We start from the raw sequence: 13,502 nt of genomic DNA on the forward strand, positions 1-13,502 counted from the left end.
TTCCCCTCTCCCTTGAGTCCCTCAGGTACAGCGCAAGCCTAAGGGGAGGGGCTTCCTGCCCTATTAAAAGGCTTCCAAAATAGGACAGCACAGTAGGCAAGAGGTGGGGGGGTCCTACACTCAGGCCGTCCTGGTGGTGTGTTCCTTTCCTGGCCTCAATCCAGGGCCAGCTCCAAGGCGGCACTGCCAGCGGGAGGCCACAGATCCCACCTGCTAGGAGGCTGGGAGAAGGGAGTGCCGGTGGGGGCGGGGGGGGGATGGGATGGGATGGGGGGGGAGACAAGCAGGTTCCCAGCCTGATGCCCCAGAACCAGAGAAGCAGGATTCCAGCACCTTCTCTGGGACAGCATTTTATTTTATTTTATTTGTTGTTGTTCTTTAGTTTGTATTTCGTAATCACAGAGGTAACTCTGCAGGTTGTGATCTTGGGGTCGTGGGCCAGAGCCCCGCGTGGGGCTCCCGCCTAGCGTGGGGTTCCCACCCAGCATGGACTCTGCTTGAGACTCTCTTTCCCTCTGCCTTTGCCCTTCCCACTCATGTTTTCTCTCTCTCTCAAATAAATAAATCAATCTTAACACACACACACACTAAACCATTAATTCTGCAATCCAGCCAGATTCGGAGGGGAGTAAGGAAAATACAGAACCCACAGAACTGCAGCGAGAACACAAAGATGATAGGGAATTTTGAGCCGCTGGGGGCAAGGGTTGCTCTCCTGAGCTACAGAAGGAATAGTCTGGTGGTTAAGATAAAACACAAGTCAAATATATTTGATTTGTGGGACAGGACTTTAACGATGCTCACGGCAACCCTAGGAGATTGGCTTCATCATCAACTTCACAGACAGGGAAACCAAGGGCCACAGGACATGAAACAGGCATTGACCAGGTGGGGAGAGGACCCAGGTTTGTCTGACTCAGGGCCCCGGGCTCTAATCACCCATGTGGGGGGAGCCAAGGGGAGTCAGAGGGAGCAAAGGTGGGCGCCAGGCCTGACCCAGACCCTCCTACTCATTGTCTGCCGCCAATGTCATGGGAGTGGAGGGCACCGGATGGGAGTCAGAGAAGTGCCCTCTCATGTGCCTACTGAGTGAGCTACTTCCAAGCCCCATCAGTACAACAGAGACTGTAAGATGCTGGCTCTGAGCCCTAAATTCTGCACCTCGCCTTGGCACCCTAGATCCACCCATCAGTTGCTCCCTAGGGATCTGAACCACCCCAGCTCTCCGTGGGCCCCTGCTCCTAGGCCCAGGCTGTGGGGCCCACTCACTTGTTGTTGTAGAAGCTGTGCTTGGCAGCCAGGTTGGAGCAGACCGACGGGGAGTCCTTGGTGCCTTTGCTGATGATCCGGGGCTTACTGTCAAAGCAGATCTGCCCGGGGAGGAAAGGGGCTGGGACCCAGCACAGCCACCCCGGGAGGGGCAGACTGGGTCCCTGCTAGCCCTGCTCTAAGTCAGGGGAGTGAGAAAGGGCACCTCAGGCTCTGTGGCTCCCACCTCTCTGACTCTGTCCCCTGGATAGCCTGGGCTGTGTCTCTGGGGGCCCACCACTCCAGATGCCTGGGGCAGGGTGCAACTCTAGGTTTCTGGGCCTGAGTTTCCTCAGCTGGAAACTGGGGTGACCGTGCCTGCTGTCCCACAGGTCCACTGGGAAGCTCAGAAAGGACACAACAGAACTGCAAATGCTTTGGAACGTACATGCAGCTGCTGGCTGGGAGCTCTGAAGGGCGCAGCCAGTCCACCTGCTCTGAGAGGTGCGGCGGGAAGGGCTGGCTGTGCCCTGGGTCAAGGCTGGGCTGTGCCCTGGGTCAAGGCTGGGCTGAGCGGCACCAACCCTGCCAGCAACCTGGATCCAGACCTCTGGCTCCACGTGGAGAGGGATCTGACCCTGACACTGCCCTCAACATGCTCCGATCAGGCAGGGAAGCCGGGGGCCGGCAGGGTCTGCTGTGGCAGCTCTGGGGAAGGAATTTATGACAACTTGGCAGAGCTTCTGGGATCCGAGCTGAGCCTCAGAGCGTCCAAGATATGGGAACACAGGGAGGGCACTCCCGGGAGAGGGGACAGCCTGGATACAGGCAGGCAAGTGGGCAGGGAGACGTGCTGGGCATCGCAGCCCGCACAGCTGGACAAGGAGATGTGGGGAGGGCAAGTACGTACAGCACCTGGTGCCCACCCTGGCCTCTGATGGCCATCTGGAAAGAGCGGGCAGGACTCTCTTTCTTTTCTTGAGCGAGACAGGGTCCTATGGGCCTTTCTGGCAGTCCAAGGACCTACTGATTCTCAAGTTAGGCCTCCCAAACGGCCAGGTGCCAGGACTGACATCTGATAACAGGGCACTCCAGGGAGCCCCTCCCCAGTGCCATCTATGCCATTGACTGTGGGGTGGCAGGCAAGTGGGACAGGGGCGTGGGTACCTCACAGAGGAAAGTGAAGATGCCCTGGTGCTCCTTAAGGAGCTTGGCGATGGTGAGGCTGCCGCGCTTGACGCCCCCCAGCGGGTCAAAGAGAAGGTCACGGTTGAGGGTGCCCTTCCGCTCCTCTGTCCACACGTCGATCTCCTCCTGATGGTAGGCGAAGGTGCAGTTATCCCCGTACTTACAGTCCTGCTTGTTAATCATGTCTGCAAAGAGGCAACAGGACACACGTTCTGCCAGGCGGGACGGTAGCCCGCAGAGCCCCCAGGACCTCTGCTGCAGCAGGCAGGACTCAGGCTCATCCCCCCGTGGCGGTGGGGGTGGGGCAGGGGGCCGGCTGCTTGGGACTCGGGTGGGGAAAAGCCACAGAGCCGGGGAAAGCCCTTCCCAGGCCAGGTCCCTTCTCCGCTCTACATCTATGCTGAGGGCAGTGCCTGCCTTTTCCATTCACCGAGGATGCGGTCATCCCACTCTACCGCCCCACAAAGCTGCCTTCTGGGGATCGGGCAGGATGAGAGGTAGGATGAAAGGCTTTGCAGATTAACACAGCCTCGAAATAAACACACGGGGTTTTACTCTCATTATGCACCAGGAAAATAACTACTGGTTAAGGGCCTGGGCCTTGGAATCTGGCAGACTTGGGCTGGGATTCCCTGTTATTCCTCAGCTGTCTGTCCCATAAACAGAGACCACTGGGTTGTTGTGCAGATTAAGTGAAATAATAAAGCCCCTGGGGACCAAGGGCGCCTGGGTGGCTCAATCGGTAGAGCATGTAACTCTTGATCTCGGGGCCGGGAGTCCAAACCCCACGCTGGGTGTGGAACCTACTTTAAAACAAAAAGCATGGGGCGCCTGGGTGTCTCAGGCATTAAGCATCTGCCTTCAGCTCAGGTCATGATTCCAGGGTCCTGGGTTCAAGCCCCAAGTCAGACTCTCTACTCGGCAGGAAGCCTGCTTCTCCCTCTCCCTCTCCCACTCCCCCTGCTTGTGTTCCCTTTCTGGCTGTCTCTCTGTCAAATAAATCTGAAAATAAAATAAATAAATAAATAAATAAAAACAAAAAAAAACAGAACAAAAAACAAAAAAACCCCCCTGGGAACCAGGGAGTTGGGAGGGCAGCAGGCTCACAACCCGGAGCCCTGCCATCACCTGGTGGCGGAAATGGTTTTTCTTCTGTCCCCTGCTCACACTCTAAGTCTGCCCTGCCTCACCCTTCTGCCAGGCTGCTGGCACACAAGGACAAAGGAGCCAATGGACAGATGGTCACCACTGGCTGCTCTGTGCCCGAACCAGCTCTGCACCGGGTGGGGAACCCTGTATGGAAAGGCTTCCCAAGATCTGGGTGCTGCTTGATCAAGTTCAAGATCAAGATCAAGTGTGCAAAGGAGTCCAGGTTCTGGGTGCTTACAGACAGGGGACTTGTAAGCCTCAGAGAGTATGGACTTCATCTACACTGGCCAGGGGAGGGCTGACTGAGGCCTTCAAGCCCAGAAGCGACATGTCCTTAAGATCCTGCTGGGAGGACAGGTCGCTGGTCCAGAGAGCCTAGGGCTACTGGACCAGCGGCTGGGTTGAGGGACAAAGGCAGAGCCTCCTGAAGCCTCAGCTTCCCAGCCCTGAGTTGTGAGGATGCGTGATGGTGGGTACAGAAGGGCGACACTAAAAGTGCCCAGCAATGTCGTGACTCCTTGTAGAGAGCCGTGAAGACTGCTCCAAGACGCTTGCTTGGGAAATCGAAGTCGGCAAGCAAGGTACCCGACAAGCGTCCATTAAATACCGGCCCTGTCGCCGGGAGCCAGAAGTGGGGACAACGGCAACACAGTAACATTTAAAAGCTAATATTTATCAATCCGTTTACTCTACTATGTACCAGTCCTATGTGCTTTGCGTGGCTTCTCCCCACATCCTTCCCACAGTCCTTCAGGACCCTGCAGCTATGACTCTCCACGGACCGCCTGGCCCTCACACTCAGTAGGGGCTTTAGCTGGAATGGAACATCTCAAATGTTCTCCCCCAGTCTGTGGAGCTGTCAAGACAGGGCCTAGATGCTCATTCTGCTGTGGGATGACTCCTCGATGAATGTCTTCCTCTGCCCACCGGTGAGGAAGGGCAGAGCCAAGGCTGGGTGTGAGCGGAGCTAGGCCCCGGCCGCACTGCCGGCCCCCGCCGCAGCGCACCCACCTTTGCACAGGTAGTAGGAGCCCACAAAGCTGGTCTTGGTGGGCCGGGGCCGGATCCGCTTCCAGGTCTGGTCCTCGGAGCTCCGGAGCCGGCCAAGCAGGATGTCCCGCTTACACTTGTGTTCAAGGCCCTCACGGTAGGTGTAGTCGCCCGCCTTGGGCCCTGCGGGGACACGTGGACAGAGACAGATTTCAGGTGGAGGGCTGAAGGGTGACAGCTGATGGTCTCAAGCAGTGGGACTTGGACCCTTGCCTAAAAACCTACCTCCGTCAGCTGGGCCTCCTTTCCTCGCCAGGTGCTCCCTAGAGACAGGGGGCCCTCCAAGGACCCCTTTCTAGAACCCACCCCCCTTTCATCACCATTCAGACTCTCCAGGATTTCTCTAGAAGGAATGAGGAAGACAGCACCTGGCAGAGAGCAGGCCCGTCCCTTTCTCATCCTGCCAGGGAGGGCACTGCTCGGATTCACGCTCCCAGCTCTGCTTCGGTCAAGTCTCTGACCCAGGGCCTCCTCCCCACTGACAATGGGGAAATAGCCCCACGGGGACGCCATGCGACCTGGCTGTGCCAGCACCAGCTGCGCAGTCCACAGGGCGTGAGAGGCCGCGGGTGTGTGGACTGGGGAGGCAGCCTGAGGTCCGTGTGAGGAAAGACTTTATCATGGGCCCAGCCATCCAGCAAGATGGCGCCCTGCTCCCCTCCCCTGCAGGTCCAGGGGCGTTTTGCTGCAGGTCCAGGGGAGGACTCTCAGGGGTGACATGCATGTGGCCAGGGGTGAAGGGGAAGATCCTGCAGTGTGTGGACAACAACTGGACAGCCTCTGAGGTCCTGTGAACTCATACCCCTCAGATGGAGAATCCTAGACTGCTAAGACTTTTAAACTTGGCCTCCCAAAATAATATTGCACTAAAACGTCCAGGATTCTGGCAAATGAGTCTCAGACTAGAATTCTAAGATTCCGGGTGTGCTGAAAACTGTCTCCCAGCATTGGGCATCTACTGTGAATGGCTTCTGTCACCTCCCTTGGATTGGGGAGCTGGGAATCTAGGAACTACATTTCCCAGACTCCTTTGCTTCCAGGGTTCCAGGCCGGGTTTGTATCCACCCAGAGAGATGCTCTTGTGGGAGAAGTGGATGGTGAAGCGGGGGTGGCACGAGGTGTGGGCTAACGTGTTCCTGCCTCAGCCAGCTGGACGCCACCCCATGGCCGTGCAGCAGCCTCTGGGCTGTGGGAGGCTGCAATGCAGCAGCCCCCGACTCCCATGAGAGAGCGGCACAACTCAGCTCTGGTCCTGGGCTTGTGAAGGAGCAGCCCAGAGGCTGGGGAGACTCCCAGCTTCTGCTCCTCTAGCCTTTGTGGCAATTTTGAAAGCCCCAGAACCCCATGTTCTACACCTTCCCCCAACTCCCCACCTGCTCAAAATACACAGAGGGGCTCCTGTTTTCCCACATTTTTCTCTGACTGGTACACTAGGGTTCTGTCACCCCAGGAGGCTATTCCGGATTCCCAGTATCTCTGGGCGGAGGGGTAGAGGAATATGAAGGAGTCACATTACCTGTTTTGGGGTAGCAGAGCTGGCAGGCCTGCTTGAACTCATGGGTGGCAGCCAAGGGGTTCTTGATGAGCAAGGCGGTGTTGGGCATGGAGGGCTCGGGCTGTGACAGGAGGAGGTTGGCCGTCTTGGGCACCGGACCCTGGCTGGAGCCACTGAAGCCAGCCTGGGCACCAGAGGTTGGGGGGCTCTATGACCCCCCCCATCCTACCCAAGAGCAGAACTGTAGCCCAGGACCCACCCCTTTCTCCTACCCTACTGGCCAGGGAATTCTTTATATAAGGAAATTCCTTATAACGTGATCCAAGAATCTGTAACACTGGGACTGAACTCGCCTTGAGGGGGTGCATGGGTGACACTAATCTTGGCCCAGAACCTTCCCTTGAGCAAAAGCCTAACATGAAAGCAGAGAAACAGGAATGGCCCCAATCGGGGCCTACGCACACACCCCCCCCCCACTCCCAGCCTCTACTTCCCAAGCCCCCAGGGCATCAGCAGATGGGGAAAAAGGCAAGACCCAGAGAGGTTAGGTTACTTCCCGAGGGCCACACAGCTAGTGTCTAGGCTGAGGCCAGAGTGCAGAGGGCAGGCTGCCTGCTAGGGCTCTCCTAAACAGAATGAGCTGAGTCCTGAGAACAGGGATGTTACTAACCCTGGAGAAGTAACTAAAGCCCTGAGCCTCAATGTCCTCTTCTGTCAGACAAGGTCTGGGCCGTGCCCTCAGCTCGCCCTCCCAGCATGTAGTTCAGTTTGGAAGGGCTAGGCAGAGGCCATTCTGAGGGTGCCTCTCCTTGGGGGGTGCAGGAGGACCCCATCCCATGCGGAAGGCTCACCTCCACTCTGGAGCCCACACCCACCTCCCTTCCACCCGAGAGGGCACAGGGTACCTGGTCACAGATCTGCGCCAAGCACTCACCGAGGGGGCTGGTTTCTGAGTACCACTTGGGGGACGATGGTCCTGTGAGTTGGTTTCCTCTGGGCAAGAAGACACAGGGGTCACCCGTCCTGCCCCGAAGGGATGAGAAGTTCTCTGAGGACTTTCTCGTAGGCATTTCTAACTTGTCGAAACCACCCGGGCCACACAGCCTCTACTGTTTGTGCTGATCTCCTGACCCTACCCTCAAGGCCACTGCCCAGGGGCAGAGCAGTGTCCCAGCCTGAGCACGAGCAGCCTGTCTTAGACCTGCCGCGGCCCCCACTGCCCCCGGAAGAAAGCCCAAGCTCTCAGTGTGGCTCAAAGGTCCTCTGACACCAGCTTCAGCTCTTCAAGGCCCCCAACCCACCCTCCCCTCTTGCTGACGACCCTCCTCATCGGCCAGTCCCTGGGTCATGCAAGCCTGTGTCACCTGCTCCCCCGGACAGCAAGGACTTTCTCCTTTAAGACTTCCCTTAGCCATCAGTGACTTCAGGAAGTCTCCCTTTGGCTCCTGTGGCCTCGTGAATCCCCCTGAGCCACGAGTGGCCTGGGCCAGGTCCTGCGAGGGCCCTGACAGCTCTGCTTCCTCTCTGGGCCCCTGGTGCCCCGCTCAGAGTGGTGCTGAAGGAGCTTGTGGCCTGGCAGCCCTTCCCCTAGCCTCAGGATCATCCCTGTGAGATCCTACCAGCCCGGTGACCCCAGGGCCCCAGAAGGCTGGCCAGAGAGCACTATACTGCAAATTCAGAGTCCTGGCCTAGTCCAGCTCCACAGTCTGGTCTTGAACAAGACACCCAGCCCCTCTGGCCTCAGCCCCACACTGGGCTGAACACTGCAGGAGACAAGGCAACTCAGAGGCGGTGGCCCTGAACCATGATGACGACAGAGGGCCTGGACCTCGGCTGAACTGAGTGGTGATCCCAGCTCCGCCCCCCAGAGATTGGAGATGCCGTGGTACTTTGAAAACTGCCAAGGGGGTGAGGGTGCCCGTGCCCACCCAGGCCTTACCCACAAAGGAGTTGGGCTTGTCCAGGGCACCACGGGTCGAGCCAAAGCTGTCGAGGGCATCCAAACGCGTATCCGAGTACGGCAGCAGGTCGAGGGAGTCCAGTGCCGAGCCTGGGGGGTCAAGGGCGTCCAGCACAGAGGCAGCCAGCTTCTTGGAGGGGTCCATGACGAGGCCAAAGGAGGCCGGGGGCAGGGGGCTGGAGACGGGGATGGAGCCGCCCACTACAGGGGGCAGCAGTGGGGTCCCACCGGGGAACACGGGTATCAGCTGCGGCAACTCGCTGGGCACGCCGCTGCCAGGCAGGCCACCCTGGACCAAGGACTGTGAGGTGAGGAACAAAAGGAGGGGTTGGAGGAGAACTTGACCACCCAGGCCTGGGCAGAGGCAGGCTCCCCAGGCCCCAGGCAGGCAAGCCAACCCTCTGTGCCTCAGCCCCAACCCATCCCACGAGTGGAGCCAGGGATCTTCACGGTCCCTCTGGTTGTGCAGTCTTTTTTTTTAAGATTTTATTTATTCACTTGAGAGAGAGAGAGCACAAGCAGGGGGAGAGGCAGAGGGAGAGGGAAAAGCAAACTCCCCGCTGAGCTGGGAGCCTGATGCGGGGCTCGATCCCAGGACGACCTGGAGATCATGACCTGAGCTGAGGGCAGATGCTTAACCATCTGAGCCCCCCAGGCGCCCCATGGTTGTGCATTCTATAAAACTTCATGTTTGTATCCCAAGCAGGTCCCTTTCCCTCCTCAGGCCTCAGTTTCTCCAACTGTGACATGGAGATGGGACCCCCACCCCGCTTGCGGGACAGGAAGATGAATATGCTGGGGTCCGGGCTGGGGGAGGGGCTCCGGGAGCAGAAGGGGGGCAACTCGGCTCACCAGTGAGTCCAGGAGGGTGTCCAGCTCCGGCCCAAAGACATCCCCGTCGGAAAAGTCGTCCAGGCTCTCAGTGCCAGGGAGGGCCCTGCTGCTGCTGTCCAGGGGGGCCAGCAGGTCCAGAACATGAGGGAACAGGGGCATCGTGGGGGTAGAAGGGAGGGGGGCCGGGGAGCCTCGCAGGTCCACGTAGCAGTCTGTGGATGGGAGGGGGCACCAGTAACCATGGGGGTTCCTGCTTGGCGGTGGGGGGAGGTGCTCTGGGGCCCTAGGGTCCTCACACAGCACCTTCCCTCCTTTCCGAGCTCCAGTCAGGAGCCCTGCCTGCGCTGGCCTGACTCGGGGGCCAGAGGCTCAGTCACCAGAAGGAAGGCCACCACAGACCAGGACAGGGTCCTTCGATCCCGTGTTATCTCTCGAAAGGACTTGGCTCAGGGCCACGCCTTCTCTAAGGGACACTTATCACTCGTCCTGGAAGCCAGTGAGGAAGAGAAGGGGACTCCCAGTTGGGGGAGGGGCTGGCCTGGGGTGCTGCCCTACGGTGTGGCCGACCCCCACCCTCTCCTCCCTGAGACGGAGTGTGGTTTCCTAGACCCGCTATTTCCCTTCATGCTTCAGGGGGTCGCTAGGGCAGGGAACCCTCAGCTGAGGGCTGAGCCCTCCCTGAGGACCCATCCGTGCCCTATGCCCTCAGATCAGGGACACTACCTGTTTCGATGTCATCTATGGAGCCCAATCCATTGGAAGTTCCCTGTGGAGAGAAAGGACACAGAAGGTCAGGCAGACATGGGCCAGGAAGGCCACGGTGCCTGCCCCACCCCGACCCTGTGGCTGTTGCTGGAATGAAACCCAGGGCCGGACGGGCAGGAGCCGGGAGGCAGGGGGAGCGGGGTTAGACAAGCCTCAAGGCTTGTCCCTTTGCTTAGAGGGGTACCCTGAGAGGAAAGAGCTATAACCTCTGAGCCTCAGTTTCCTTGCCCATCACAGGATAGGGTCCATACCTTGGGCACGGTGGTTGGTTTTACCCAGCCGTGCCCTGCATGGATAGCTTGCAGCTCAAAGACGAAAGTGCCAAACCCGGAATCTCCAGTGCCCCCTGCCCCAATCATAGCCCCAGGCTGAAGGAGTCCAGGTAGGATCCCACTGTCCCCCGTGCACCTGCTATTGGAGGGAAAGCTGGGCTGCAGCTTGCTCTGGGGCCTGGCCAAGTTCCTCACCCTCCCTGGGCCTGCTCCCTTAGCCGCAGATTAAGGATGGTACAGTCATCCACCTTCTAGAACTGTTAGGAGTTTGAAATCATTTGACATTTGCATAGAACTTAGGAAGTGCTTTCTGCCTGTCAAGATGTTGGCCTGGATGGACCTGCGTGCTGCACCTCCCCTGCCTCGTGTCCCCCTCTGGCTGTGGCCTGAGTCATTCCTCAATCCTGGCACATCCTCCTCTTCTCTGAGTCCTGCACAGTCCCGCTGCAGCCCTCCTTCCCTGGCAGGCCCCCGGGTGACCCCATGTCCTCTGCGTGCCCTCCGAGGGCAGGAGGAGGACTGGAATCTCCCTGATCGCCATCCTGTCCCATGGGCCCGCAGCGGTGCTGACAGCAGCAGGATGCGGGGTCCTGCCTCCTGCCAGGCTGGGCCAGCGCCTCACTGCCCAGTGAGCTCAACCCTTGGTCGAGGCGCCCTGCAGTGTTGTCCTTCCCCAACCCCCCAAGTGCAACGAGAGGTCAGTCCAGGGGCCCGGGGAAGCTGCCACTCCCGGGCCAGAGAGGGGCTTGTCTGACTTGGGACTCGGGAGTCGGCCCCGACCCCAGCCCCAGCCCTGTGCACTCCCGACCCCCACCCGCACAGAACACTCCTCACACCCTGGAGCCTGGCCCTGGCTTGGCGAAGATGAGCCGTTCAGTGTCTCCGGTGTGTCTGCTGCCGTGCCGGGTCACAGCTGCTGTGTCACGTGAGGCCGCAAGGACAGGCCGGATGAACGATGCTAGGGAAGGCCGTGCATCTCCCTGCCCAGGGTGTCTAGGGCTCCCCGGGCCCCCTGCCCACCACCCAGCTCTAGACTATCTTGCTAGGCTCATCTGTCCCTGCCTTTCCCTGCTAGGGACACCCACATAGCAGGTAACCGGCTGCTGGCTCCCCTGCCTGCCTTCAGGTCGTCTACATAAGCACCCCAGAACTGAACACAATCATCTAACAGAGAGGAACCCAAAGCTCCAAGACAAATCATTTCTTTCAGGTTATGCCACCAGTTTGCAGAGACCTGACCTGTCTGCCTCCAAAGGGGTGCCGAGCGGCGGCACAGGACGGAGGATCCCACCGTCCTGCTCTCCGAGGAGCCTGTCGCACAGCCCGGCAGAAATGCACACACACACACTGCCTGCTGCGTGAGAGGGAGGTGAGGCCGGAGAGGGATGTCGGAACTCGACTGCTGGGAGCCTGAATGCCAGGCAAGAGGATCCGGAGTTGATTACTTTTAAACAGACCCTTTTATTAATAGCCATGGAGGGTCCCTATAGTAGGGAGAGACCTAGAGGCCGGTCTGTCAGAGTTCATCTTGAGGGTACAGGAAGAGGAGGCTAGTCCTAGTGTCATGCGGCTTTAACCAGGGCAGTCGCTGTGGGAAGGGAAAGAAGCAGGAACATCCCATCACATACCCAACCAGGGTCACCCCAGCACAGTCCTATAAGGCGCTGTTATAACACTACCAGCAGAAAACAACAAAAGGGAGCTCCCATTTCTTCAGCTCCAGGAATAAGGCAGGACCCCTTGATAGCTAGGAACTCTGAATAAGATCATCCTGAAATGACTTCCTGCCTCCCTATCACCTCTGGTGAGAGGAAAGAGGAGCCCTGCATCCCAGCCTCTAGCTACCATGGCCTCCTGGCTATTGTCCCACACACTGGGCACATGCCTGCCTCAGGGCCTTTGCACTCACCATTCCTCCTGCCTCCTCGCCCAGACCTCCTCAAGGCACATCCCTCATCTGCAGGTCTTTGCTCCAGTGTCTCCTTCTCATTGAGGCCTTCCTTGCTCACTGTTTAAAACTGCAACCCCTCCCAACTGCCCCATTATTCCCCAGCCAACCATCTCCACGGCACTGATCGCTTTTTGTTTGTTGTCTCCTCCAGTTGCGCTGTAAGTTCTATGAAGGTGGGGCTCCTTGGCTATTTCTCCCGCTGTTGCCTATCCAGTGCCTCCATCAACTCTATGCTGGGCACATAGGAGCCCTCAATAAATCTCTTCTGAATTAATGAACAGAATCAATACTCTTCCCCTCCAATGCCTTCCCAACACTCCTGTGGTGAAGACTCAGCTCCCCAGGGGCAAGGTGGTCTGGCTTCTATCTACTGTTCTAGCCCCACTAGGGCCTTGCCTCCCTTCCACTTGGTCCCTCCTACTCTCTTAGCTCCTCCTAGCCTCAGGGCCTTTGCACCTCCCCTTGCATCCCTCCCCTGTCTGAAATGCAGCTTCACCAGCACACCGTGCCCCTGCCTACTCCGCAACCTTTAGGTCTCATTTGAAAGATCACTGATGCCCAATCTAAATCAGGCCTCCCTATTCCAGTGGCCCGTGGCTACCCACGCTTTGCCTTTACAGCTCTCGTGATGGTTTGTAACCAGAAATTATCACACTAGTATCCATTTACCCTGGACTTTAGTGCTTTGAAGGCAGGAACCACGAATGTTTTGCTTACTATGTCTAGCCCTAGGCTCCGTGGACTCACCCAAGTCATCTAACTCCTTGAGCCTTGGTTTCTTCTTTGTAATAGGGGTAAGTAGTACCCTTTTAAGGCATTGTGAAATTATTTACAATTCTTCAGTCACTCATTCACTGCTATGGTCTGAATATTTGCCGGATGTTCAACATACATCAAATTCATATGTTGAAATCCTACCCCCTAAGGGGAGAGTATTAAGAGTGGGGCCTTTGGGAGGTGATTAGGTCATGAGGGTAAAGCACCCTTGAATGGGATTAGTGCCCTTACAAAAGAGACCCCAGGGAGCTCCCTCACCGCTTCCTCAATGTGAGGTTATAGCTAGAAGGTGCCATCTGTGAACCAGGATGCGTGTCCTCGCCAGATACCGAATTTGCTAGCACCTTGACCCTGGACTTCCCAGTCTCCAGAACTGTGAGAAATGAATTTCTGTTGTTTATAAGCCGCCCAGTCCACGGCATTTGGTTAGACAAATGTGTTTTTTGTTTGTGTTTGTTTTTCAGCATCCAACATATGCCAGGCCCCCAAATTTCTGGTTACAATCCATGAGCAATGCTACACAGACAGAGCCATATTTGCCTCCCTGGGCACCCAGAAGTCCCCAAGTTCAAGGATGTGCCTGCCTGACTCAGTTATGCCCCAGAACCCAGCCCAGGGCCAAGAAAGGGTTCCCTGGGAGTTTGCTGAGTGAAGGAATGAAAGCCTCGTAATACCCGGAAGGCAGACAGGCCCGCAGCTGTCTTGCTGTGCGATGTTTGCCAAGTCCCCTCCTTGCTCTGTACCTCAGTCTCCCCTTACGTACAACAAAGAGGCAGGACCCCAGCCTCCATCAGTGTTCCAAGGGCCTGTCCC

General features: G+C 57.8%; 1 protein-coding gene across 3 annotated transcripts in view; it reads right to left on the bottom strand.

The window, feature by feature from the left end:
- Window positions 1-13,502, bottom strand: part of ZC3H7B (zinc finger CCCH-type containing 7B) — a 56,895-nt gene that overhangs the window by 10,730 nt on the left and 32,663 nt on the right. For 2 of the 3 annotated variants that reach the window (XM_044229139.1, XM_044229138.1), the window contains exons 8-15: window positions 9,648-9,690; window positions 8,943-9,136; window positions 8,070-8,391; window positions 7,065-7,153; window positions 6,152-6,251; window positions 4,597-4,758; window positions 2,416-2,621; window positions 1,270-1,370 (exon numbers count right to left, since the gene is read on the bottom strand). In XM_044229139.1, the coding sequence (XP_044085074.1) occupies window positions 1,270-1,370; window positions 2,416-2,621; window positions 4,597-4,758; window positions 6,152-6,251; window positions 7,065-7,153; window positions 8,070-8,391; window positions 8,943-9,136; window positions 9,648-9,690 (1,217 nt within the window). The remainder of the gene's footprint in view (window positions 1-1,269; window positions 1,371-2,415; window positions 2,622-4,596; window positions 4,759-6,151; window positions 6,252-7,064; window positions 7,154-8,069; window positions 8,392-8,942; window positions 9,137-9,647; window positions 9,691-13,502) is intronic. The other variant, XM_044229140.1, reaches the window with a different exon arrangement.

This window comes from Neovison vison, chromosome 12 (genome assembly GCF_020171115.1).
Source record: "Neovison vison isolate M4711 chromosome 12, ASM_NN_V1, whole genome shotgun sequence".
In the NCBI taxonomy this organism is placed as follows: Eukaryota; Metazoa; Chordata; class Mammalia; order Carnivora; family Mustelidae; genus Neogale; species Neogale vison.